Here is a 26,434-nt window from a genome sequence, read left to right on the forward strand (position 1 = left end):
ACTTGACGTTGTAACCGTACGGAGTACAGACCCAGCTTCCACGTTTAAGTGGGTCGACACCGTGACGGTCTACGGAGTAGGGAGTACTAGGTCAAGGGGCGACCGGACAGAAATTGCTAGGGCTGCTAACGCAGAACAGCCAGCCTGCAAGCGATATCTGTTAGGGTCAACACCCACCCACTTTAACCCAAGACCACCGGTAACGCATCTGATCGAAGTGTTGCAGCCTAGGTCTGATCACTGACCTGCTACTAGACACGGGCACACTTGCGCATCTCATCGAGGCTCAAGGCTCAAGACCTCGACTGGAACACAGTCCTGAAGAACAGTTCTTTTGCTTTTCTAGAGGATCTTCTGGCCCCAGGCAGATAGCCCTATCACAGAACGACTGGCCTTGAGCCGCGATCGAGACGTGGCCAACACTTGAGGACCCTTAACTCGTCCAAGTTCTGACCAAAAAAGTACTACTCACCGCGCTTGAGCCGAAGATTCGATGATGGCTCGCCACAGAACATCGCGCTCACCGTCTCCTGCAGGAAGTCGAGGAAGCCGCCATGACGACAGACGGGATCGTGATCGTGACCGTGACCGCGGCCGACGGGATGCCCCGAGGGATCGTCGACGCAGCCGCAGCCCTGGTCGCTACCGAGACCACTTCGACAGGGACCGAGATTCATACCGTCGCCGGGACCGCTCCGTAGACCGGAGAGATCGAGACGACGACTATTATCGTGGCGGCCGAAGAGCTGGAGCCTCCTACAGGGACGGGGACAGGCATCGCTCCCGGGAGCGAGACAGGTCTCCGCCACGCCGTCGAGACAGAAGCAGGGAGAGGGAGAGGGATGCTCGTGGGAGACGCGATGATTCCCAGCTTCGCACCCGGCGAGAGGGCACCGCCGACTCAAATGCGTCACGAAGCAAGACTGACGACGGACGCCCGCGAGGCCCTACCTCCGCAGCAAAACCAGGCCCAAAGGATGCTGAAGTGCGTACTCGTTCAACATCCACGTGTATCAGCCTTGCTAACCAATGGGCGCAGGCCGCTAAGTCTACACAAACCCAAGCTCAGGCCCAAAGTGATAAACAGGCGGAACGACTTGCTAAACTTGAGGCTTGGAAAAAGAAGACCCTGACCAAGCAGGCGACCAAGGAGACAGATGCCACGAGCACGCGGAAGCTCCTTGCCGAGATGGATGGCAGGGCGAGCGGCACTCCAACTGTCATAGCCTCGCCGTCAAATGGCACGCCCGGAGCTGCCTCCCCCAGCACTCCGCAAGCCGCGCAGGAAGCATCCCCTACTGTTCCTTACGCGGGCAAGTTCGACCCTAAAGCGATCGCGAAAAAGTCAGCGGCCCGCCATCACTCGCCTGTACCCCTGGGCGACATACCAGGAGCACCGGCGACATCTGGAAAGGCAGCCAAGAATGTCTCGTCTACAGGTCAGTCTCACGCGTCCGAGCACTGGTCGCCGTTCGGTGTGCCTCTACCACATACAGGAATCACCCATGCTAACATACCGCGTGCAGCTTCCGCACTACCGACTGGCAAGAATATCAGCGGCTTTGGCTTTCAAAAGGCGAATGGGGATGGAGAAAAGCCATCTGCCAAGCGGAAGCTGCTTCTGGATGATGAAGAGACATCAAACCGCAAGTTAGCAAAGCTTCCCGACATTTCGTTGGAGGATGCGGATGCCACTCCGTTCGCTAATCAAGAAGATGAATCCGATTCCGATGGTGATAACTTTGCTGGCACTGAGGAAGAAGCTGCCGCCGCCGCCCGAGCAGCACATGACAGGCGGGAGGAGAGAATCCTACAGCAGAGCATGGCTATGCAGACAGACGAGACTGAAAAAGAGGCCGAAACAGAACCCACACCTGCTCCAGCAGCGAGTGAAGAAGCTCCCTCGGCTCCAGCCCAACCAGAAGCCGTCCCTGAGGCCATGGAAGTTGACGACGATATCGACCCACTGGATGCTTTCATGGGAGATCTCGCAGACGACTCAACCACAAAAGCCGCCAAACCCCGCAGCAAACAAACCAATAAGCCCCAGGAAAAAGAGCCAGAGGTCTACTTTTCAGACGACGAGTACGACTACATGGACAAGGCAGAGGCAAACCCTGAGTCAATTCTAGCTATCACAGCCAAGAAGAAGAAGAAGGACATCCCCAAGATCGACTACAGCAAGATCGAGCTCAATCCCATACGGAAAAACTTCTGGTTCGAACCGTATGAGCTCAGCCAGATGACTGAGGCAGAGGTTACCGAACTGCGTATGGACTTGGATGGTATCAAAGTCTCCGGGAAAGACATCCCAAAACCTGTCCAGAAGTGGTCGCACTGCGGTCTCACCCATCCCATGTTGCATGTCATACGTGAATTGGGATACGAAAAGCCCACGCCAATTCAGATGCAGGCGTTGCCAGTCATCATGTCCGGCCGCGATGTCATTGGTGTCGCTAAGACGGGATCCGGAAAGACGATGGCGTTCCTGCTTCCTATGTTCCGTCACATCAAGGACCAGGATCCCGTTCGAGATGACGGCCCGATCGGTCTTATCCTGACACCGACACGAGAGCTTGCTACCCAGATCTTCCGTGACTGCAAACCTTTCCTTTCGGCATTAAACTTGCGTGCTGTCTGCGCGTATGGCGGCCCGCCAATCAAGGATCAGATCGCTCAGCTTAAGGCTGGCGCAGAAATTATCGTTGCAACTACAGGGAGATTCATCGACCTCCTGGCCGCAAACCAGGGTCGTGTCGTTGGCCTCAAGCGCACAACCTTTATCGTGTTGGACGAAGCTGATCGAATGTTTGATATGGGCTTCGAGCCTCAGGTTATGAAGATCTTCGCCAATGTCCGGCCAGACCGCCAGACTGTGTTGTTCTCCGCGACCATGCCTCGCATCATTGACGCATTGGTGAAGAAGGTCCTAAAAAATCCCGTCGAGATTACTGTGGGCGGTAAGAGCGTCGTAGCTCCCGAGATCACACAGATTGTGGAGGTTAGGGAAGAGAAGGACAAGTTCTTGCGTCTCCTCGAACTGCTCGGCAACTTATACGCTGATGATGATGATGTTCGCGCGCTGATCTTTGTCGAGAGACAAGAAAAGGCGGATGATCTGCTCCGGGAGCTGTTGCGAAAAGGTTACGGATGCATGTCTCTCCACGGCGGCAAAGATCAAGTGGATCGTGACTCGACAATTACCGATTTCAAGAGCGGAGTGTGCCCTGTCCTGGTCGCAACCTCGGTCGCAGCTCGCGGTCTTGACGTCAAGCAGCTCAAGCTTGTGGTTAATTATGATGCACCAAACCACCTGGAAGACTATGTTCATCGTGCTGGCCGCACAGGCAGGGCCGGCAACACCGGTACGGCGGTGACCTTCATTACTGAAGAGCAAGAAAATTGTGCACCGGGCATTGCGAAAGCTCTGGAGCAGAGTGGCCAGCCTGTCCCGGATCGGCTTGAACAGATGCGCAAAGCGTGGAGAGAGAAAGTCAAGGCTGGTAAGGCAAAAGACCAGTCTGGTTTCGGCGGTAAAGGTCTGGAGCGTCTGGACAAAGAACGCGAGGTTGCACGCCAGAGAGAGCGCAAGACCCATAAGGCTGAGGGCGACGACGAGGACGAAAAGGAGGAAGCACCAGCTGATGACGAGAAGAAGAACAAGGCTGCGTCAGCAATCCAGCAGGCCGTTTCTGCCGTCGTCTCTCGCGATGCTGCCAAGGCCGCCGCCGAAGAGGGCAAGGCCGCCGCGGCGGAGGCCGGCGCGACAGAGGCCGGAGGCGCCAAGGGAGGCGCGCTCGACAAGGCCGCCCAGGCGGTCAACGACATCAACGCGCGTCTCGCCCGCGCCGGCCAGCTCCGCCCAGGGCAGCCCATCGACAACAAGGGCCCTGACGCCGGCGCGTTCCACGCGACGCTGGAGATCAACGACTTCCCGCAAAAGGCAAGGTGGGCCGTCACCAACCGCACCAACGTGGCCAAGATCCTCGAGGCGACGGGCACATCCATCACGACCAAGGGCAACTTCTACCCGGCGGGCAAGGAACCGCCGGCCGGAGCCGAGCCGAAGCTCTACATCCTGATCGAGGGCGACACCGAGGTCGTCGTTAGCAACGCGCTCACGGAGCTCACGAGGTTGCTGAGGGAGGGTACGATCGCGGCGGCGGACGCGGAGAACCGCGCCCCGGCCAGCGGGCGGTATACCATTACATGATCGGCTGGCTCCAGGCAGTTCCCACCGACCGCGGGCAGACTATGGGGTTCGAAGGGTGCTTTGTCTCTCGCGCACAAAGACCGCCCTATACACGATGCTGTGCAATCTGTACTACACACCTCAAAGGGAGGGGAGTTTCATGAACCAATAGCTTAGGCGCATAGGCATCAACAGGCAGCAAGTCAAATACGTATCTACCGTCCTCGTCGTCCGAACAATTGACCGCCTTTCTGTGTGCGTGGGCTTGTGAGCTGCGTGGTTTCCGTACGCCCCCCGTGTCTAGTTTCGTTTGGGGATTGCATGGTTCGAGGCAACCCCCAGCCATGAGCTGTGATCGTCTGATTGTTTCTGCCCATCAGACCATTAGGGGCTGAAACGTTCAAAGTGTCCCGATTGAACGCCCTGGCTGCCTCCCTCTCTATTCCTAAACTGCCAAACAGGTCCGCATATAGGGCTATTAATTATTATAGTCATTGGCGCGACGTGCGACCTCTCTCCTCTTCGCAGACTTCGCTTGATCTGTCGACGCGTGGGACTAATGTCTCTTCTTGTCTTGGCATTGAGTGAGCGATGAAGCGAACGGTGCTGGCTAATAAGTTGATCTCTTGTGCGTTGTCGTCATTTGCTCTGTAATCACTTGTGGGCTTTCATGTCGGCTGGCAAGGCACGGTTGGCGATCAAGGATATCTTGTTTGCACCAAAGCAGCAAGCACATCGGTTCACACATGAATAAATGGCAAGTGACTTGCACATGGATTTGTAGGTAGAATGTATTGAATGCTAGCCCCAGATTATGTGCAGTTATATACTACGAAAAGCTCGCTTTCCCGTAGAGGAAATGGTACATGTATTTTGATCTGTTTCTCGCTTCCGCTTCAGATCTCTCCCCCGTATGTATCCTTACACCGGCTTTCTCTGGCCGACCCACCCCGCACATCTTGTTTCCGTGGTATCTGGTTTCAAAAGTAGAAGAAGGATGTAGCGGATGGATTTTGCCACGAGTCTCAAAGGAAAAAGAATCATCGCAATCGTGGTGGTAGAAGGTGGTGTTTGGCGAAAAAGTTGTTAAATGACAAAGAGAACACATTGCTTGCCCGGGATCTCTTGGGATCCGCGTGCCGGTGCTGATCATGACGCCAGGCTTTTTAATCAATAAAGTATTTCCGCCGACTCTTTGTCGAAGGGGGGAAGCCAGTGTGTACTATATTTAGTAACCCCGGTTGTACCCATTGTTGTAACCACCGCCGTAGCCTGTTTGTTGGCTATAGCCGGCTGGTTGGCCGTAAGGACCATGGCCATATGAGTTGTCGGCATATGGTGCGGGTGCTGTGGAGTGGTCTTCGTAGCCGCCTGGTGGTGCGGCATGCGAGACCAAGTTGGCGTGGCTCTGGTCTTCGCCCGACGGGCTCAATGGCCTGTAGTTCTCCTTGGCGTCGAACTTTGTCTTGGCCAAGGAAAAGTTGTCCGAGTCGGGGTGAGACACCTTGCGGTCCAGCAAGAGGGAGTTGCGGGCGTCGAGAGGAGTGAGGTTGTCGAGGTCGCGCATTTTCTCTGAGAAAGTGTTAGTATCTTTTCAATTAGATGCATGGTGTTAAGGGGCCCCAACTTACCCATCTCCTTTCTGCGCTTGCGGTGAGGGTTCTCCTTGCAGATGGCAATGATAGCGTTCCATGCGATCAGGATAGCCAGGACACCGGTCAGAGCGGCCTGGATAGCGATGAGGACCACGCCAGTCACAGTAGACGTTGTCTCGGAGACAGCAAACTCGTCAACGAAGATCAGGATGCAGGCAACGGAGAGGACGCGGACCACGGCGATTGTGATGTTGATAACGTTGCCGGACTTGCGCTCGTAGGGTCGGTTCCAGAGAAGAACGCAAAGCATCAGGGCCTCAACGATAAGCTGGGCAATGCTTTGGGCCATTCCGTGGTTATCGCCAGCGGCCAAGATGATTCCCTTCGCCAACATGTAGAGGATGGTGGGGACAAAGATCCACCAGTAGTCCTTCTTGTAGTTCTCGTAGAACAGACTATACTTGATCCAGATGTTCTTGTTCTCATACAACTGGCTGGCGTCACCGTCCGTCTCCTTGAGCTTCTTCGCCGTGGTGAAAATCTTGTACGCGAAGAAGGCCAGGATACCAGTGAAGAGAGCGAGTGTGACAGCCGCCAAGGCGGTGGCGGCCCACGAATCGCCAGTAGTGAACTGGAAGATACAGTACAGGACCCAAGTACCGTACAACAGGAGGATAAGCTGGGTGATTGTTCGGCCCATGGTCAGCCAGTAGTGCTTTCGGAAACCGGTCAAGCTCTTGGGGAAGCTGCCGAACAGGGCCCAAGTCTCCAGGATAACCTTGACGAGAAGAATGATGACGGCGATAGAGGCAATGACAATGGCAACGATCAGGAGGACAGTCATGAATGTGCTGGAAGAGGGAATGCTCAGTTCCTCAACGTAGGCCTTGATGCCGCTCACGGCCACTCGCACCTGGGTCTCGATGCCGCTGTCGTCGGAGCCGGTGTCAGTCTCGTTAATGCTGGTGTTGATTTCACGGGCCGCGAGCCGGGCGACGACGTCCATGGCGCGCTTGAACTTCCTGTCGGCGAGGGATTCGGTTGAGCCGTCCTTGAACACAAGCGTAGCGTTCTGCAGGTACTGCACGCTATCCTCTGTCAGATTTCCACCGGTGGCAACCCGGAAGTCTTCGATTGCCAGCTGCAAGTTGGTCCACGGGATGAGGCCGACTGAGAAGGCAAAGTTCTTTGAGTAGCTTCGGTAGACCTGGGGCAGTGACACAGCTGACATGCCGTTCATGGCCATGCCTTGGAACCAGCCGAATACCTCAACAAAACTTGGGCTCGGCGCCACGCTGCCGGCTCCAGCACCACCAGCAATTGCCGAACTGGCAGCTGTGACTCCTCCCATCAACAAAGCAACACCTGCGACGGCGGCCGCGACGTATGTGACGGCCGGGACATCGGTAGTCTTGCCGTTCGAGATTTCGGAGGTGATACAGGCGACGTCCTCGTTCGAGTCGATGGCGATGAGTTCGAGCGTGGCGACGGCCGCAATATCGGGAACCTGGAAGGCAATGGCTGGGATTTGGCTGGCGTACTGGGAGGAGATTTCCTGTGTTCCTGACGCAGCAAAAGTGCCCGTTGGAACTGTGACGTGTTAGCCAAGTCACGCAAAACTGGTCGTTAGGGGCTGTTTCTTACCAGGGCAGAGCTGTTCCACAAAAGTCGAATTGTCGCATGGGTTGAACTGGTTCGAGTAGACGTCGATGCCATAGGCTGTGACGTTAAGCTTGGCCATGACCTTCTGTTCCTTGCTGCTGGAGCCCGCGACGTCGAATGTGACAGTTCCGGCGGCCTTGTTGTACTCGATATCGACCTTCTTTACCTGGATCGCAGAGTCTTGTTGGCAGTTGGTGAAACCCGAGGTCCTGAGCACATCTGCTGCCAGAGCCCCTCTCGTCATTGCCGTGGCGGCCAGTGCCGCGGCCCATAATAGTGACCTTGCCATGTCGGAAGGCTAGACTGTGTCGATTCCCCTTGTTGGATGATTTTCCCGGGTGGGTGTACCCTTCTCGGAGTGGAAAAGGTTTCGTGCTTGTTCTCGCGTCGTGCGTCCTCCAAATTTCTCAGACTGTTTGGTTGGGTCTCTTCCCAATTGACCTTGTTCTGTGCCCTTTCGAAAAAAAATGATTCGTTCCCTTCTCTATATGGTATCAGATCTAGATGGCGTATCGATGTGTAGGAAATTCGTCGATGACAATGTCCGAGGTTGAGCTTAGATTAAAGGTGGATAAGTTCGTCTTAAGCTGGCTGGCAGGGACGACTGGAAGAGTACTCGATACCGGTCGGCGAGAAGGAACAGCAAAGGGAGTAACAAAGAGACAATGGCACCACAAAGCAGGGTCCTTTTCGCAGGAGAAAGGCCGAGGGTCAACCTGGAGCAGAAGGAGAAAGAGGGTGTTGGGGCCCTTTCGTGTGATGACGAAGGAGGGCTGGTTGTGTTATGTGTTGCTGGAGGTCTGTGGCGACGAGGCCAGAGTATAGGCTCCCGGTCGTCTCGTCTCGTGTGCGTCTCTCTCCGTGTCTAAGTGTTTCTCACCAGATGGGGTAGAGGCAAAGAGCAGGAAGAGGCATAGGCTAGCGTCAAGGCGGGAGGGGATTGGTGGTGAGGGAGAAGATGGGTTGAGCAGAGCGAGAGGCGGGCGGGTATGTGAAACGAGCGTACGGGGTAAGGAGGTGTGGTGACTGTTCCTGGCGACGGCGTCGAGACGGTGAAGCCAAGGAATCGTCTGACAAGTCTCCGAACTCCCAAGTGAATATCAAGAACTGGATGGGACGAGGGGTGCCGATTGGGCTGGATCACGGACAGGAAAGAGCGAAAAGACCACGATGGATCAGCAGTTAGTGGTTAGAGAAGACGGGGTGAGGGCACGGAGGAGTTGAAGGAAAAAGGCAAGGTCCAAGGAGGAGCATAGCGTCGAGACGGGCCTTGGCTGGTGCCGGCGGAGGCCCCTTGGACGTCGAAATTGAGCGCTCATTGGCGAGATGGGACCATCTGGCCTGCCTGGACACCTCCTGGATGTGCTGGCTCGAGCTCTCGTCGCTCCTCTCTCGCCCTCTCAGCCCTCTCTCTCCTCTCCTCCCGCCCATCATCAGGTGTGGGTGGGCGGCCAGGGTCTGACCTCGATCTGGCTGCGGGTCAGACGGCGATGTCGACGACCAACCAGGCCCGTCGGCCTTTGTCGACCAGGCGGGAGACCAGGCAGGCCCTGGCCTGGCAACCTGGGCAAGATGAGGTCGGCCCCACAGGGAAACCAGGCACTGGCTGCCACTGGCTGGCTGACTGGCTGGCAGGACCTGGGCGGGCTGGACGGCTGGACGGCAGGTGGTGGACGGCAAGGGACGGGCGCGACTGGACACGAGGAAGGGCTCGCAGGCGGCTCCTTGGTTGGCAGGCTCTTTTTTTTTTCTCTCTGGCCGGTGGAGTCGAGATTGGGACAACCAGACAACGCGAGCGCTGGCGAGGTCTGGCCCCTGACCCCAATGGCCAGTAATTATTCGACCTGCAGGGGCATCCCGAGCAGCCCCCACACTAAATGAAACGTCCGCGGCTGCGCCATTCTCTGTCCGTACCTCCCCTGCAGTAGCTCCACTCTTGGGATTCGTCCCAACCCAGCCGAGCCCAGCAGACGGCGGCCATTGGCCCCTGCGCTGACACACAAGCTGGCTGGCTGGCTGACTTGGCAAGCAGGACTGCAAGAACTGTAGGACTGCAAGATAGGCAAGACTGGCAGTGCCGTCCCAGCGTCCGTCCTCCTTTCCTCCTGCCCTTTCACGAACATGGCACCGACACCGAGGAACCAGTGCTAGCGAGTCCCAGCCAGAAGAGCTTGGGCCTGGGCGCCGTTGCGGCAACCCGCCCCACATTAGCTGCTATTTTGAAACGGGCTCTTTGGGCCAAGCTCCACGCGCCCGCCATTAGACTTGCCCTCCTGGCCGTCTTGCCCTGATTTTCGGCTTGTCTGCCTGTGATTGACCTTGGGACTGACCGTCAAGGACCCGGCCGGCTGCTCGATCTGTTGAATGTGCCGAAAGCATGCGATAGTACTATGTGGCATGTGTGCACGACACACTGTCTTGTTGTACGTGCTCCCTCGTGTGCGCCTAACAGGGACCGTGTGAAATAGCTCGCTGCACGAAATCCCTCGCCCTGGGCACTTGGGATAAAAATACGAGCTGATCGGACCAAGATTGGGGTCTACCAAGAAGAGGAGTCGTCGTCAAGCTTCCCGGGGCCACAAGTCAAGGCGTCGCTACGTCGCCACGGAGTAATTACCCTGCCTAGCCTGCCACCCGCGCAACGGGGCGTCCATCTTGTTCTGCTTGTGTGCTTCTTCTTTTGGCCCTGCTGCTGGCTGGCTGGCTGGGCTGGCTGGCTGGCTTGCTGCTTGACTGATGCAGTAAGTGATCCTCCACAGTTGGTTGTACTCCGTATCCCCAGTGAGCCACCCCCTTTAGATAGTGACCCATTGTAGCATATAGCAACAGGCCCCGGGGCGATCATCGTGGAGATCAAGACACACACACGTCAACAGATAATCAATCAATCAATAAATCAATCAATCCTTGTCGGTCCCTGCCCGTGGGCAGCGGAGCACTGCCCAGTGCCCACCGATGCGCAGCCAGAATTGAAAAGAAAAGGCTCGGCACGTCGCAGCAAACTGACGACGACCTCGCAGCCACCCATCCATCGCCTCACTCACTGTTTTACCCGAAAAACACGCCAGCACGCCAGCCTGCCTGGTTCCTTCTAACAAACCTTCGAGAAGCCTCCTCGCAGGGGTCCTGTCTGAGACAGGAATTCGGGTTCACTCGCTGTGCCGCGCAGTTGGGAGGCTGTGCCGCAACTCAAAAGCAACGGCATGGTTCCGAGCAGGCTGGCGGGCAATGCATCATTGCATGCACAGTATATAGACCCCCACCACTGCCCCAGCCAGAGTCGAGCCCAATTTGCATGTTCATGCGGATGGGGTTTCGCCTTCGTCTGTCCCGTCATGGTACAGATTGCGTTGAAAGTATGGACAGCTGGGGGGGGCCTGGCACCCAGCACCCTGACGCCCTGACGCCCTGACGCCCCCAATGAGGATTAGAGGGGCCTGGAGCAGGCAGGCAGGGCAGGCCATACAGCTATCATTATCGGCGCAGGCCATCATCTCATCTTCGAAGGACCCCTGCCGTGGCGCGGCCTGCTTTCGGGACTTGGACTACTGATCGCACCCGTTGGTACAATCTCGTCCCGCGCCCGGGGCCCAATCCATCCCGTCGGCACGAACAGGTTGCGGCCATGCACAAGACCCGGCCAACTGACTGGTCTGCTGGTCTGAACCGAACAACTCTAACTCGAGACTGTGTGTGCATAAACACGGCACAGTCGGCAGTGGGTACTGACATTGGCCGAGGCCTTGCGCACATTGATTCCTCAGCCTTATCATGGGTAGGAAGAATACCGGTCTGCAGATGCCGTTTTATCTTGCTTGCTACCAAGGCCCGGGATCCAAGGTGAAAAAGCCGAGAATCAAGGCAAGCCTGGCGGCGCCGTGTTGCTGTGCCTGTGTGCCCCGCGGGCCGGGCTGGTCTCATCAGGTGCCATCGGTTTCAGTGTCTCTGCTGGCTCTGCCTCACACACGCCCCCTTTTTTCTGCTAAACCCATGGCCGCACGTAATTGGCTTCAATCCCCTCGACATATTCTTGTGTGTGCATGCTCCCTGTCGTTGCCAACGAGTCTTGCCAGGGGTGCTCGACAGCTTCGACACCTGCCAGCCTGCCCACCTGGTGGACTGCTGAGACTAATAACTACCCTCTTGTAGGCCCGCGGTGAACTTCATGTAGGATAACGTCAACGCAAGACAGCAGCTTTCTCAAGTATGATCCTTCGGGACATCGTGTTGTGGGGGAATACCTCAAACAAGAACCGCCCGTGAGATGCCCTCTCATATAATAAGGCACTCTGAGGGGGGAGCCACCTACAACGCAGCCGCTTATCATGGGATAAAACCAACAAGGCATATGAGAGCCAAACAACAGGATGCTCTGCAAGGATGTGCTTGCGATTTTGGATGATGGTTACTGTATTCATGTATGTGATTGCTGTTGCCGTTCCAGTCCCACGCACGTACCCTATGAGCCAGGAGAAATGCCTCGGCAGAAATGATCAAGACAAGTCTATCAAAACAACGCCAGTTTCCGAGATGGCCCAAATGTCCCTTGGTGTGTATAACACTCGTGTTTCCACCAAAAGACCCACAAATGATCATTGCAAAAGAGCAGCCTCCATTTCCTGGCCAGAGTGTACTTCCGGCCTGTTGCGGGCCCCTCGACCGAGGTACAAGATGATGGGTTCTCACCATGAATTGGACAACACACAGCAGCATCGTGATAAAGGGCAGGGGGGGTATCTAGGGAATTCATCATCACGAAATGAAACTTGAGAAAAGAAATGTTCGTTACGTCATCGGTGTGTGTAGAAACCACCCTGGCCCTGAAGGGGTGACCGTGAGTATGGTGATGCTGACCCCTGTGGCGTGTAGTGTCCCCCGCCGGCGTGCCCAGGGTCGAGCGTGGTGTCGTAGATCTGGTTGCCCGAGGCATCTTGCAGGCCCAGGGGGTTGTTCATGTAGGTCGGGAACGGTTCCACGTGATGCGGGATCGAGATGAATTGTCCGCCTGGTGCCATAAACGAGCCGGTCGTCGCGGGCAGGTTCTGGTAGCCCGTTTGGCTCTGGAAGCTGCCGCCCATCGTTCCCTGCTGCATCCCAAGGCTGGTGGCCCCGTGCTGGGCCATGTCATGCACCGACGAGCCATAGAAGGGATTGGCAAAGGTCGTCTGCGACGGGTAGCCATAAGGTGAGTTCTGGGGGTTCGGATAGGCCAGAACGCCGCCCGTCTGGTGCTGCATCGGCGAGTGGCTGGGATTTGGGGAGTGGTTGAAGAGCGGAGCTTCCGTCTTGACTGGCGGGGCAGGAGGGAAGTTCCTGGGTGGGGGGTCTTGTACCGGACTGATGATGGAATCAGGCTCGAGTTCCTTGCGAGCTACCAGGCGGAGGACCGGCAGTGTCATGTTTTCCATGTGCTTTGCCAGGTGGACAGTGAGCTTCTTCCAAGTGGGAAGCGACTTGCCGCAAAACCGGCAAGGCTCGTCCTGTGGTCTGTTTCTTGTATCTTCATGGCATCTCTCCACCTTCTGCCAGGTAGGGTCCTGTCCCCCAGCGCGCTTGATGGCGGCCTTGGTCTTCATCTTTGGCTCCGGGAATTTGTGCTCCCGCACGAGGTGCTGGAGGAAGTTATCCCGTCTATAGCAAGTATGTTTACAATCATCAACATCGCAAGTCCACCACTCCAGGTGACTAGAAACCCCAGTCAGTCATGTCAATAATCAAAGCTCATAGTTTGGGGTGTACGGAGCACGGAGGAGGTCCAATAGGTGCTTACCGGTGGCCCTCATTCTCATGTCGCACCCAGTCTGCTTTTCTCTTGAAGATCTTGGGGTCCCTGCATCGGTCCCATGTGCAGCAGAACGGTTGCACATCTTCGTGGACATGTTTCGTCCAGTCCGATGGCTTGGTAAACTTTTTGGACTGGTAGCAAAGCTGGCACTCAAACTCAGCCGGCAGTGTGCTGGCCGGCGGCATCGGGATATCTGGGGGGAAGCTTTCTGCTGTGACCAGCCCCTCTAGTGGGGTCACATCTCCTTCAGATCCATCGTAGACAGTGGACAGAGGGTCCAATCCGCGACCGTCACCCTTTGTGTCGAGCAGATTGGCCGATCCCCCAAGGGCGATGCACATAGTGCCGCATGGGCAGTTGTTAGATGAGATGTGCTGTAGGTGTTTGACTTTGTTGGTCAGAAGAGCCTTGTAGCGGATGACCTGCTGATGTGCGATCCGATCAGCAAGGTAGGTGTTTTGCTCCTTTAGTCTTGGGTTCATCATCAGCGCATGCTGCCTGAATCCGGCGAAGTTCGGCGTGATATCGTCAATGACGTTGCTAGGCTGCGTGCTGAGGCCAGCTTCCTCGAACACATCATCATCATCTTCCTCGTCGTCGTCCAAGTCCGCTGCTGGAGCGGGCTTCGCCAGCTGAGCGACCGGTGGGCCACCATTCTTCTTCCACATGCCCACGAGATTTGGATGAGATTCATCTTTGGTTCCCTTGGGGAGTTCCGACTTGCTCCTTGGCCGCCTGAGAGTATTCCTGACTCCGAGATTGAAGGGACTCTTGGGCGAAGTTGCGTTGCTGACAGAGCTGGTTCGTGCATGGCTGGTGCCGATTGTTGCAGCACCCGCGGCCATCGAGACAAGGGCGGTGTTGAGGGAAGGCATCTTTTGCTGCTTCCCCCAGCTGCCCGTGCGTCCAGGAGGCACCAGGCTATTCTGGCTCTCTCGTCTGTCCAAAGCCTCGCTATCACCGGAGCCGACGCCTTCGTGGACACTGCGATTGCGCTTCAACAACTGGCTTGTACTAGATTTCCGCACAAAACCACGAATCTCCTTGAACAGCACGCTGGGCTTTCTCTCGCGACTGATGGAAAGCTTTTTCAGGAAGCTGCCGCTGGTGATGCCATCCATATCTGCGATACTCGGCAAGCTTCGGCGACGCGTGCCCCAGGTCGCTGCCCTTGAAAGGATGGACGAGTTGTCCTGACACATCTGCTCAAACTTCTCCATCGCAGCCTTTGATGACTCCGGCTGCTGCCGAGCTGAGTCGTCTTGGCTTATGTGGAACATCGCAGGTGCGTCTGCCCAGACCCGATGTTGCCGCATCAGATCGATGTCTTCTTGTGTCAGGGCTCCGCTATCTCCCGTGTAGTACGTCTGGCCGGGCAGTGGCTTATTCTCGGTCTCGTTGCCCATTGCAATCTCTTTGGAGCTGATTGAGTCGCCGCCAAAGTCATAGTAATCTGGGAACGCCGTTGTCTCAGGAGGGACTCCCTCTTTGGAAGATGCGATCCAGTTCCCAACCTCCTCGTTGCGTTCTGCAACCTTGCGGCGCGAGGCCTGCTCATTGATGCTGACAGCTTCACCGGTAGAGCGATTCTCGGGGCCCCAGCCCCTATAACCGGTTCGTGGGTCCGCGACCAGCGCTCCATGTTCGTCACGGGCGACGGACGAGCTTTGGTACGAGGCTTCAACAAAGTTGTCATCGGTACTAAGCCCGGCTGCCCGGACGGTCGTAGGACTCTCTGGGATCTCGGGATAGAAGTTATCTTGATCCCTCCCCCACATGGAAACGGTGACCCGGGGGCTCGAGCTGGCCATGGCTGCGGTGTCTTCGGTAGACCACGAAGCGGAGTGAGTCTCTGGGCTGGTTTTTGTGGCAAGCCGTTCCAGGTTTGTGTGGGAAGGGGCCGATCTCGGTGGGTTCGAGAGCCCGTGAGACGATACAGGCTCCAAAAATGCTTCGCTGATGGTCTTGGGGCTCTTCTTGTCACTGCTAGGGGACGTTGTGTGGATGGAAGGCGTTGAAGGGTCTGGGCTCAAGGGGTAATTGTGAAGTTCAGTCGCATGCTGGGATCTCGGAGGTAATGTCTGAGGGAGGGACGAGTCGCTGTGTTCACTGGAGTTTGGGTCTTCCAGAAATGATGGCGTGCCCCCGTCGTTACTGAAGTCAACGCCAAAGAATGGGTCGGTGTCGACCTCGAGCTCGCTCAAGTCGCTGAAGACGGATTGAGAGTCTGCGGGTGTGCTCGCGTCCTGCAACACTGGCGACGCAGAGCTCTTGTGGAGCTGTGAATAGGGCGATAGATGGTTGGAACCGAAGGGGACCGAAGGAGGCTCATAGGTATGGTCAGCTGTTTCGCGGTTGACAGCGGGCCATGTCCTGTCCCTCCCGTTGCTGCTGCTAAGCAGAGATGGTTGTATGCTGTAGGTCGAAGAAGACATTGGTGTTCAAGTGCAAGGGCGAGGAAGTGGGTAGGTGTCGGGGCGCAGGTATGTATTGATTCCGAAGGATGATGTAAAGCAACCAGGCAGGCAAACATGTGGGAGCATCCGTCACTTTCGGCTCAAGAACCGCACCTTGCACGCACGTCGCAAGGGCCACAGGTGCTTGGAGAGATACGCTCGAGGCTTCGGGATCCGCTCCGGTGTTTTGCAGGTGCGGGGACGGTCTTTTGAGAGTTGGGCTTGAGTGCCGTCCAGACTTTGACAGTTGTTTCGTTTGAAGACGAAGTAGGAAATCTTTCGAGAGGAAGAGGTGCAGTCTGATCTTGGGGGCGAGGCGCTGTTCCTGTACCCGCGAGACCAATCCGGCACAGCGCTTATTCCATATGTTGGTGTACAACGTACCAATCAAGAAAGGCGCGGGTGCGGAACAGCAGGGGCAGGGTTGGAGGCAGAGGTGTAGATCAAACTGTCCGTGGGCAGGCCTTCCAGGGCAGTTTGAGGATTTGGCACCCAAACTCGACGCCTTCGGTCATGTGGGTGTTTGTTTTGTTCGCGTGTGTCTGGCAGTGTCTGGCAGTGACTACATGGAGGAGGAAGGGTGTCATTCCATTGCGGCGGTGCAGAGAATGAAATGGAAGAAAGGCAGCCGCTCGTGAGAAACACGGGCTAATGCAGGTCACAGCTGCCTGCTCCACTGCGTACCATGCCGCGGGATACTAGACCATATGGTACATATGGTACATATGCCGGTGTGTCCAAGCATGTACCGATCGTCGAGGTCAGCTTGGTGTTGATGTCAGCAAAACGAGCCGCCTGGTAAGGGTGGTTGGGGCAAGGGAAGCAGGACAGGTCGCGCCCTGCGTCTCGTGCGATGGCGCAGGTTCGACAGGCAGAATTCGAGACCTGCGGCTCAATCACCAAATGGAGCCAGAAAAGGGACGAGGCTTTCCGCTGGGCGCACTGCCGAACCCCCCCTCCCCCAAACGAAACAGCCCAGCGCAGCCCCGTTTAATGTTTCCTGGACGGCCCTTCAGACCATGGCAAATCGACAATTGGATCCTTGTGTAGTGTAGTGTGCTGAAATGTCGTACCGCGCGCTTCCTTGGATCCACGCCACGATCAAGCTTTGTAATTACAATACAAGCTTGCCCAGGATTGTAAGGGTGCTGGTTGACAGCCTGACAGCCTGACAGCCCGTTCTTTAGACGCCACGGGCGCGATAAGCGACCGGGCCGTACACCGTCTCGCCCGAGTTCTACCCTGCAAGATACACCACCGAGGTCGCGACTCAGTGGCATCAGACGGCCATTCCATCGAGTTTGGAAGTGCACAAGGCTCTGTGACGCAGTGGCAGAACCATGATCTGCATAGATCATGAAGCCACCCCGTCCGATCCAAGGTGGTCAGCCTTTCAATCAAGTGTCTTGGCGACGCGGGAGCTCCGCCCTCCACCTGCACCGCCGCGGGGCAGTGTGGGCAATGTGTACAAAGTCCCGCAATGCTCTCTGTGCGCCCGGGCGACGAGAGAGACATGACATCCCTGATCGTGGCCGAACTAAGCCTGGTCTCAGGCAAGGCTCCCGGCCTGATGACGGGCGTAGACCGCGGCATTGGCATTGGCATTGGCATTGGCACGATGCACCAGAGCTTCGCCGGCCAGGGCCAACCATCGGGACTTGCTTACTCATCAGCCATCCGCATCCGCTTCTCGTCCATGTCATCTCCCGAGGTGGCCGAGGCCCAAGAGCCAAGTGCAGCCTGCCAGTGAGCTTCAACATAACCCGCACGACGTCTACAAGGACAAGCTTTCGCAACAGCTTAGCTTGAGGAATCGCCATTGTCATCCAGAGCCAAGATTCATAATGGTGAGTCTATGATTGAATCAACTTTGGTCGACCCTAGGCTAATACTCGACAGGGTCTCGAAGTTCCGTCCTATGTCCTGGGCGCCCTGACGGTGAGTGAAACCTCGCAGCGCGGCAGTAGTTGAACTGTCCATCCGCTCGGAACATGATGTGTGCAAACCTCGTTGCAAGATGAAGTCTTCCAACGATTGCCGTTTGGATGGAAGCGGAATCATTTCTTGAAAATCTGGTGCAATTGCTAAATTATGTCCGCGGCACTAGGCGTCGGGCGGTATCATGGGCTATGCGAGGACGAAGAGCTTGCCATCAATAGTCGCGGGGTGCACCGTCGGCTTGCTGTGTAAGTCGAATAAGCCTATGCTGAGGACAACAGGGTGAATGTTAACCGCTGGCGACAGATGCGCTTGGCGGATATCGCACGCAGAATCATGAGCCCTACGGCGTCGAACTCAGCCTCCTCGCATCCATAGTCCTGGGTGGCTCGTCGATTCCTAGGGCGATCCGGCTGCGAAAACCCGTCCCGGTGGTTCTCAGCATCCTGGCAACCGTTGGCGCGCTGATCTTTGGAAACGGGGTGTACCAGCAGAGTAAATAAGTACTTGGACAGCTGGAAGTGTACCGGGCCGAATGCCAATATTGAGCAACACAGCCATTCCCCCGCCACCATTTTGTTGAGCAGGCCGTCTGCCGGCAACCCGCAAGGCAATCACAGACTGTAGGGCCATCTCGTCCGATCAAGCGAGCGCTGTCGAACATGTGTTTTGCTTGGCGAGCACCGGACCCAGAAACTTGGGTGTTGCCCGCTCCGGCCTGCTCGAGGTCGTGCGACGTAGGATATTGAAGGTCATTTGCAAATTCATGGTCGCCGATAGTTGTGAACAATGCTCGAGTATTTAGGAGTTCTCGTCGATGTCCTTCCACTTCTGCCGGATGGCATCCCTCTTCTCCTGCGTCTTGCTGCGGTTGGTGTCCTGGCGCTTCCTTCTCTCTGCTCGGAGACATGCGCTGAGGGCATCTTTCGCACCGTTGCACATGCCCATGGACTTCCATAAGAAGCCACGTTCATGGCATTCTTCGAGAGCGACCATGAGGTCCTCGCAAGCTATGTGACATGGCGGTCAGTAGAGGGGGGGAAGGGGAAACGCAAAAAGGTTGCCGCGTACCAGTATTGTCCTTGGTGTGCAGGTGAGGATGCATTCTGCAAAGGATTGGTGGGACTTGCGCTGCGCTGAGCCGAGTATGCGAAATCTTTGTGGATTTGTTCGCGTCGATGACGGAGTACTCTGGTGGTTCGACAAGTTTCTGCGATCCTTGCCGTTTGAAGGCGACTCACTGATTCCTCTAGCGGGAGCTATGACCACTTTCGACCGCCTCGGCGCCTGGTACCCTGCCGGTGGAGTAACGCTGACAATTTTGGACAGATCCAACCGCCCTGGGGTTCGCAGTAGTCATCTCACTGGCGCCCCATCCACGCCAACGGATGTGTGCGACTGTGCATGCCGCTTCAGCAGACACTTCTTCTCACCTGGTTGATGTGAACTACGCCTTATTTTACCTCGCCCGACTATCCGCTCTCCCACGCACACGGGCCCGACCCGGTCGTACCGCCAGAATCCTGCGGACCGCTTTCACACGCTGGATCATCGAAATCAAGAGTGACCATGGCGGCCCCGTCAGCAGCTTCAAAGAAGCAACAAGGTGAGAAGAGCATCACGGCCTGCTTTTGTGTCCCGAGACTGAGGCAAAGCCACAGATCTTCAGCTGCAATACAGCACGTACAAGAACACCTTGCAACAACTCGCTCAGAAGATTGGCGACGTTGACCAGGAGAAGGAAGAACACAAGTGCGTCGTAGCTCCACACTCATTCTTGCTGCGCTACAATTCTCGCGGCCACACGCCAGCCCCAAGAGCTCACATGAGCTCGAGATCACCACATTACTACACCGCTCCGTGGCTTCCTTTTCACCGCCCACACACTGACCATCGGGGTGTAGAGCTGTCCTAGAGACGCTGGAACCGCTCTCGGGGGACCGCAAGTGCTTCCGGATGATCAATGGTGTGCTTGCTGAGAGAACCGTCAAAGATGTCATCCCGGCGTTGAGGACGAATCTCGAGGGTCTTGAGAAGGTTCTGAAGGAGCTCACTGAGCAATACAACACGAAAACCACCGAGATGGAGACATGGAAGGTACGTCGTGTCTGTGTCTACTTGGCATTATCGCAGGCCGTATTTAACTGACCAAACTGCCCAAACTGTAGAAGAAGAATAATGTCCAGGTAGTCCAGTAGGACTCGATAGGACGACGCACGTTGCAAGTTGATCATGATGCCACAATATGCTTCCAGGGGCTCCAATAGCATGGAATCATTGCGGCAAGTGAACCGTTCTCTGCTCCGCACCACTCGTGCCCATCATCACGAATGACGTACGTTGTGAGTGAGCAGTCACGGCCCGTCGACGCAGACATGGACCGAGAATGAGATTTCTACCCTACCTGCAGGACACCCTTGCACGGCAGATGGGCGACCAAGGCCCTCGAATTGGAATATGACGCTGGCCATGTCATGGGTCCTCGGGAACATATGAGGGAAAAGGTGGTGTGAACTGAGTTGTACAGGTCTCAGTGTCCAGAGAGGGCAGGCGGCAACGGCGCCTTTCTACCCAAGCGGCAGTCCGAGATGTTTTTTGAGGCTGTCGGGCTCTGATAGGTTACCAATGTACTCCATGGCCTCGCATACGGCCGCAGGCTAAGGCACCGCTCCAAAGCGCCTAGGTTGCACGTGCTCATGGGCTCGTCAGGCACTTTTCCTGGCCAGGCACGATCGCATCGCTCGAACGTCACGCTCATAGATTGGGTTTCAATGGCTCCTGGGTTGTAGTTCGTGCCTGGAAACACCCGTCGCGAGCAATGGGACGGACCGCTGCCATGGACGCTTGTTCCCCAAATACTCTCCCGAGTCGATCGCCCTTTGACCCCGCCAAAACTTATTGAATGCAACTGCCGGTCCTGTTCGCAAGTCACCCGCGGAGTCAGGGAGTGCTGGTAGGGAGACTAAGCCACAATGGTGCACGTCTGACGATATAGGATCGTGTCAAGTTTCCTTCAAGAAGATCTGTGCAACGCGTGACCGCATTGATATCTTGCGGTGTGCGAATGCAATCGCAGCCGCGACAGGGGGTTAGTTGATGCAAGTCGGCGCACTCGTCGACTAGCCCATGGGCGTGAAAACCCTACTGCAAACTATCTACATCGCATCGAAAGCCATTGTGCCCGCCCCGGCGACACCTCTGGTGGATGGGTGTGAGTTGGCAGCGGAAGCAGAGAAAGGGCAGCGGGCCTGATGCATGCCCAGCAAAGCTGATCGTGGGTGCCGCATAGCGTCCGCCAGGATCACATCGCTTCGAGGCATTAGCTGCCATCTTCGCTCGTGGAGGCCGTGGGTTGCGTCCGAAAAAGTCCGGCCTGCCCATCCCGGGCCGCGGAATGACGACCCGCATGCTTCCATCAGGACCTCGAGGGCGTTGAAGGTGTCCCATTGGCCGGGCGGCCGGTGGAACGGGCGCAATGTCTCCCAGCCTTGTCCGCTGCAGTGTTTGGCGGGGCGAGCTTATTTCCACGTTGATGATGGCCCTGCGCCAACCATCCTGGTTTTGTGGGACAGGGGGGCGCCGTCCACGGGCTCAGCCTTCCTGCCTTCTCGTCGTCCCGCGTTCGTGATGCACAAAGACCACTAATAACCCCATTCCACTTGCGGGAATTGAGGCGAAGGTGACACCCATCCTGGCAAAACCTGTAGCGAGCAGAGGAGGCAGAGCTCGTTCAAGCCGCAAGGCCCCCTCAAATACGAAGTGTGTCGCAGAGCAGCCCAGCTGCGTTTGTCCGCCGCATAAGCAGCAAGGCAGGGCGGACAAGTGGTTGGCAGCGGATTCACAGTTGCTCGTGTGCTTCTCATCGAGATGGTATGACGACGCGAGGGTACTTGGCGGGCCTCACCGCCGTAGTAGACAGCACGGGGCGTGATCCGGCAGGAACGGATGCTTCCCAACCTCAATGCCCTGCACCGCCGTTGTGTGCGGCTGTCAAGGCGGGATACGTTGAGCTTGGCATCTCTAGGGGATCATTCCGGAGACGGCAACCTTGAAAGCATGCAAGCTTCAAGGGTTGGGCAGCTGGGGCACAAATAGCGGTATGGCAGGGCCGGGCGTGACGGATCGAGCTGATCGAGGCCAGCCCAGCAAAAGACGTTCCTCGCATGGGAAGCGAGCGTCCTTGGGGGTCTCCGGTGCTTCCCACCGACGGCACTGTCGTCGCAGTCTCGGTCGCATCTGGTTGTGGACGAGGTTCGGCAGCCCGTCCACGCAACCCCGCGTTTTCTCAGCTGTGGATCGCATGCGCCTGCAGTCAGCACTCGGTGGGTTGGAGCCCGATGGCCCATGGGGTTCCATCCCATACAACGGACCCCTTCCGGCGGGCACGCAAGCAACCATCCAGCCATCTACCGTTCGAATGGTGCTGAGCTCGTTCCAGGGCCTGGACCCGGGAAAGCTCGGGATCAGGCTCCCACGATGGGTGTCCCGAAAAGACCATGGCAGGTGTGGCTCGCTTGTGCCTCGAGGCGCCGTTACTGTGTGGATCACGCCTGCACGCCCCGTCGCGGTGTCAGAAATGTGACCTGCCGCCATCTAACGGTAGGCCTTGTAGCAGACGTGCATGGCCTTGGCGATGGCCGAGGTGGGTGGAGGTGTACATCGGGGGTGAGCGCATGCCATCCCTGCTTTATCGATAAAAGCTGAGCAGCGAGAGCTGGTCGAGATGGGATGAGAGATGGTCGTCTGTCGGTTGGTGGGCCACCCTGCATACCTCTCGAGGTACCTGCCCCGGCCAGCTTTGTTGGGTGGGCGGGTGCGGTACCTGCCAGCTCCAGACGCCGTACCGGGACGCGTCTCAAGCTCTCTCTTTCCCTCTCCCTCCCAGAGCTGGGACCGATCTCTCGCATCTCCCTCGCCCTTCCAACTTTCCAATCCTTCCTCCCTGCCCCAACGCCCCGCGTCCTCATTGCAGCCCGGCCATCCTCGAATCACCTGCCACGCAGCTTTGACACCGACCCAGCTGCCCAGGTCAACCAGGTGTCTTGTCCTTGAGCCTTTTCCGCGCCGACGCGCCCCATTCCAAGGCTAAGGTGATTGGTCCGACCGCACCAGCCCACGGGACAGCCTAGAACCTGCGCATGTTCTGCAGCTCTCTGGAGTCGAGGCAAGGCGAGCAGATCCAGTCGCTTTCGGCTTGTGCCTACCCGTAACGTACTAGGTGGCCCCCAGGTATGTAGGTCTCTGTCGTATGCGGCAACGTCACTCGGTGTGCCCCGTACCCCGTGCCCCGTGCCCCGTATGCCCTGCCCCCCTCCCAATAGCAACAGCAGGAGCATCCGCATGAGCATGAGCACCAGCAGGAGCATGTGGGCGAGGACGTGGGTGGGCGTGGGTCGATGGGAAATGTGGATAGGGCGCCGGGGGAGATGGGGATTTTGAATGTGGCTGGTGCGCTGGAGATCTGGGGGCGAGGTGGTCCCTCTTTCGTGCCTTGCCCCCTCGGCCGTGTCGTTGCGCGCGACTTGAAACCTCCTCCACCTGCCAAAGCCCGGCAGAGGACCGCTTTCTGACGCGATTTTGCAGACTGCCTACACACAAGGCACGCAGGTTCCCAGCACCCGCAGCCAATCCTCTCCAGTCACTCGTCCGTCGCCCGCGCCGCCCGCCCATCGTCAGCAGTATTCCTGCCGCGCACCCTTTTCATATCCTGCCTGTACATGCGCCCGTCTGCTCGCGCAACACATTTACTTGTCTCTATCTAGTGTGTCTGCGCCCCAGCCCGCGGCTTCTGGCCAACCAGCGCCGCCTAAAATCCCCGTCAGTGTAACCCGCAAAAGGCAAGACAACAAGCCTTGCCTGAACACGACGCCTCGGGACGGGATATTGATCAACTGCCACCCGGGGACCAGCTCAGGAAGGCCAAAACTCTATTTCTCGGTGCGCCCAGTCCCAAACCGTGTCTGGTGCTTCTGTCCAGGACAGGGCCGAGACGACATCCTGCAGCCACGCGATCCAGCAGCACACGGCCAGCGAGCTACACAGTACATCCAGCACTATACCATCCAGCACTAGGGGACCAGTGACTACTGTGGGTCCCGCATTAACTCATCCCACCCCTCTCTTCGCGTCCCGCCTTGAATCCCCGTTACAGCCTGAATCCTCGACCCGGCCTGGTGGACGACAAGTGCACAATAACAGCTCCAACCCATCCACCACTGTCACCCTCACCATCCCGACGGAGGCTGAGCCCACCATCTGCCGTACCAGGTGTTAAGAGGCCTGTCATTGCTAGCCCTACAACTCCTTTCCGGCAAGGGGTCAAGTAAAAAAAAGTAATCCTGCCACGCGCCGACGAGGCACGATTGACGCATCTCTGCAGCTTAAAGCAGACCCAAAAAAAGTTGCACGCCTCACTACCCTGCAACGTGTCAGGGTGCCAGGGACACATCATCTCCCCCAGCATTTGTGCGAGGGACTCAGGCCAAGGAATTTTCAAGAAGTCTGCACCCGCTGCAGGTAGCCAAATATGTCGGATTCCCCCCAATCCCCTCCCAAGGAGGTCGAACAAGGTGTACAGTCACCAGACGAGGAAGCACAAATGAATGATCCTCAAGACCCACAGGCAAGCGGCCTCGCCTATGAATTCGAGGTCAAGGAACAGGACCGGTGGCTGCCGATAGCGAATGGTGCGTCTGACTTCCCCTTCTGCTTCATCGTGATTCGTGAGGGCGTGCGCTGCTTTGTCCATCTCTGGTTTGCGCTGCATGGCTACTGGCTCTCGCTTGGGTGGCATGCTCCTGCTCTGCCTCTAAAAAAGCACCGCGCATATCTATTCGTCCATGTCCCACGAGTCGTCCCCAAAGTCGCCGGATGCGCCTCGCGCTTCATCCAAGGCCGACAAATATGATCTCTACGATGCTAACATTCGCAACTTTGCGCCAGTCGCCCGCATTATGAAGAATGCACTCCCAGAGAACGCCAAGATCGCCAAAGAGGCCAAGGAGTGCATGCAGGAATGTGTGAGCGAATTCATCAGCTTCATCACCAGTGAGGGTAAGCCAGAGCCCATCGTCCCGTCCCGTTGGGAGTGAGGGAGTGCGTGTGTCGGTGGGAGAGTGACAGGTCACCTGGGCATGCAGTAGGCTGATCAGACACAGCTTCGGAGAAGTGCCACCAGGAAAAACGCAAGACGGTGAACGGCGAGGACATTCTCTTTGCGATGACCTCTCTGGGCTTCGAGAACTACTCGGAGGCATTGAAGATCTACCTGTCCAAGTACCGTGAGGTAGGTTTCCCCTTGTCGTCTCAGTGGTTGAGACTCGGGCAACCCGTGCAGGCAGACTAATCACTACTTGCAGCAGTCGCAGTCCAACAGGAGCGAAAATCAGCAGGGCCGTCCAGGTAGTCAGGGAGGCTACGGCGGCCAGGGCGGCGCGGCAGGACCGTCCAACTCGGGGTCGTCGACTTTCCAAACCGGTGACCTGGCCGGCCAGGCCACTGATGGTGCAGACACCAACTACATGTATCAACCAGGACACAATGGGACCGGAGCAGGCGAAGGCTACTAGTAAACAACTCAAGTCGGTCGTCCAGCGGCTCCGGCTCAGTCGTCTCACCTGCTGGGCACCCAGTCATGCCGCAGAGCCTGACGGAGCGACTTGGCCTCGTTCGAGGCCCCTTGAAGGATCCTAACGGCGCGCCATTCAGCGTAACTCAACAGTAAGATACAAGGTGGTGGGCAGGAGAAGCAACACAGATAAGGGCAGGGACAGTTGTGGCAAGGACGGATGGAAGGAAGGAAAAGGCGTGATTAAAAGGAAAACCTCCCGATAGATTTACCCAGGACTTCATCTCTACTTCAGCGCGTCAGAACAGGAGCGGTCCTGGAATGGTGCAACCTCTTATATGCCCCATCAAATACAGGTGGGGTTCGAGAAACAGTCTCGAGGTAGTGGGCTATATACAAATTTAATCACGGTTCGAGTTTCTTGCTATTTGCTGACCGGCTTCGCAGTACAACTAAGTGACTCGCTCGCTCTCGCATAGCATCCGCGTCGGATTCCACTATCTTCTACCTCGCCGCCGTTTTTTTTTGCCCATTCCCTATCAAATCCCAATGTACGACTGCCTCTGCAATTCATCACTCACTGCTATCTTTGGCCGCGCCTAAATATTTGTTTATCCTGTGAAGCCCCGAGCTTCGTTGTCGCTTTCCGCCTTTGCGCGCCGTATCCTCGTCCCCACCTCGACAGGCCTGTCCCTCATTGTATATCCCGAGATTGCCATTTTCCGGTCCATGCAACTACTGAGTACATGTTGATGTTTGCCTGTCACAAATCCATTGCGCAAATTGTGTTACGCCGTGGATCCGTCCACCCGTGTATAGCGCTCCACCATGTTGATCTTCCCAACGGATCGTGGCCTCCTTGCCTCCACCCAAGCATTGACTGCCATCAGATTCGACGGCCCGGAAAGCTTGAGCCCACATGATGCCTCCAGATAGCAAGCTGACGCCGTCCAAAACCAGGGCATATACCTCTGTCTCTGCTGATGCGCCTTGTGTCTGGAACTTGTCTGCCTGGCTACCGAGAAACCCGGCCTCAGAATCTCAGCACCACGACTTCCTCGGTGACTCAAAGCCTGTCGCACTTCATGAGCTGCCAGATGCAACCTCTGAGACCGACAAACACTCTCGAGTGGGTCATTCTAAAATGACGTAGCTGCCATCAGGGATTCCCCATATCCGGCGAGCCTGTCGTTGCACGACACTGGCTGACGGGGAACAGGGGAACATCCGATTAAGTAG

General features: G+C 56.8%; 7 protein-coding genes across 7 annotated transcripts; 4 read left to right on the forward strand and 3 right to left on the reverse strand.

Annotated features, from left to right (window-relative positions):
* Positions 1–260: 260 nt before the first annotated feature.
* KVR01_004932 (uncharacterized protein) lies at positions 261–4,969 on the forward strand. Its single transcript, XM_044791380.1, has 3 exons — positions 261–985; positions 1,040–1,439; positions 1,527–4,969. Exons 1-3 carry the CDS (start codon positions 494–496, stop codon positions 4,211–4,213), a joined length of 3,579 nt encoding a protein of 1,192 aa, XP_044645377.1. The 5' UTR covers positions 261–493; the 3' UTR covers positions 4,214–4,969.
* A 3-nt stretch (positions 4,970–4,972) lies between these two features.
* Positions 4,973–9,235, reverse strand: KVR01_005682 (uncharacterized protein). The gene is made up of 3 exons (XM_044783888.1): positions 7,432–9,235; positions 5,824–7,377; positions 4,973–5,764 (listed from the first exon to the last, which is right to left on the reverse strand). Exons 1-3 carry the CDS (start codon positions 7,736–7,738, stop codon positions 5,421–5,423), a joined length of 2,205 nt encoding a protein of 734 aa, XP_044646127.1. The 5' UTR covers positions 7,739–9,235; the 3' UTR covers positions 4,973–5,420.
* Positions 9,236–10,031: 796 nt separating this feature from the next.
* Positions 10,032–16,265, reverse strand: KVR01_005539 (uncharacterized protein). The gene is made up of 2 exons (XM_044792731.1): positions 13,220–16,265; positions 10,032–13,134 (listed from the first exon to the last, which is right to left on the reverse strand). Exons 1-2 carry the CDS (start codon positions 15,667–15,669, stop codon positions 12,240–12,242), a joined length of 3,345 nt encoding a protein of 1,114 aa, XP_044645984.1. The 5' UTR covers positions 15,670–16,265; the 3' UTR covers positions 10,032–12,239.
* A 905-nt stretch (positions 16,266–17,170) lies between these two features.
* KVR01_005567 (uncharacterized protein) lies at positions 17,171–18,131 on the forward strand (the record flags this gene model as incomplete). The annotated part of the gene is made up of 5 exons (XM_044781657.1): positions 17,171–17,388; positions 17,438–17,537; positions 17,590–17,628; positions 17,798–17,876; positions 17,935–18,131. The coding sequence occupies 5 exons, from the start codon at positions 17,171–17,173 to the stop codon at positions 18,129–18,131; spliced, it is 633 nt and encodes a 210-aa protein (XP_044646012.1).
* A 298-nt stretch (positions 18,132–18,429) lies between these two features.
* On the reverse strand, positions 18,430–18,733 carry KVR01_005036 (uncharacterized protein; the record flags this gene model as incomplete). Its single annotated transcript, XM_044782798.1, has 2 exons — positions 18,430–18,638; positions 18,700–18,733. The coding sequence occupies 2 exons, from the start codon at positions 18,731–18,733 to the stop codon at positions 18,430–18,432; spliced, it is 243 nt and encodes an 80-aa protein (XP_044645481.1).
* Positions 18,734–19,197: 464 nt separating this feature from the next.
* On the forward strand, positions 19,198–19,826 carry KVR01_005683 (uncharacterized protein; the record flags this gene model as incomplete). The annotated part of the gene is made up of 4 exons (XM_044784653.1): positions 19,198–19,234; positions 19,290–19,380; positions 19,533–19,725; positions 19,797–19,826. 4 exons carry the CDS (start codon positions 19,198–19,200, stop codon positions 19,824–19,826), a joined length of 351 nt encoding a protein of 116 aa, XP_044646128.1.
* A 2,438-nt stretch (positions 19,827–22,264) lies between these two features.
* On the forward strand, positions 22,265–25,622 carry KVR01_005287 (uncharacterized protein). The gene is made up of 4 exons (XM_044782788.1): positions 22,265–24,314; positions 24,571–24,681; positions 24,786–24,913; positions 24,987–25,622. Exons 1-4 carry the CDS (start codon positions 24,155–24,157, stop codon positions 25,194–25,196), a joined length of 609 nt encoding a protein of 202 aa, XP_044645732.1. The 5' UTR covers positions 22,265–24,154; the 3' UTR covers positions 25,197–25,622.
* Positions 25,623–26,434: the final 812 nt, after the last annotated feature.

The sequence above is a fragment of the Diaporthe batatas genome (genome assembly GCF_019321695.1).
Source record: "Diaporthe batatas strain CRI 302-4 chromosome Unknown Contig00005, whole genome shotgun sequence".
NCBI lineage: Eukaryota > Fungi > Ascomycota > Sordariomycetes > Diaporthales > Diaporthaceae > Diaporthe > Diaporthe batatas.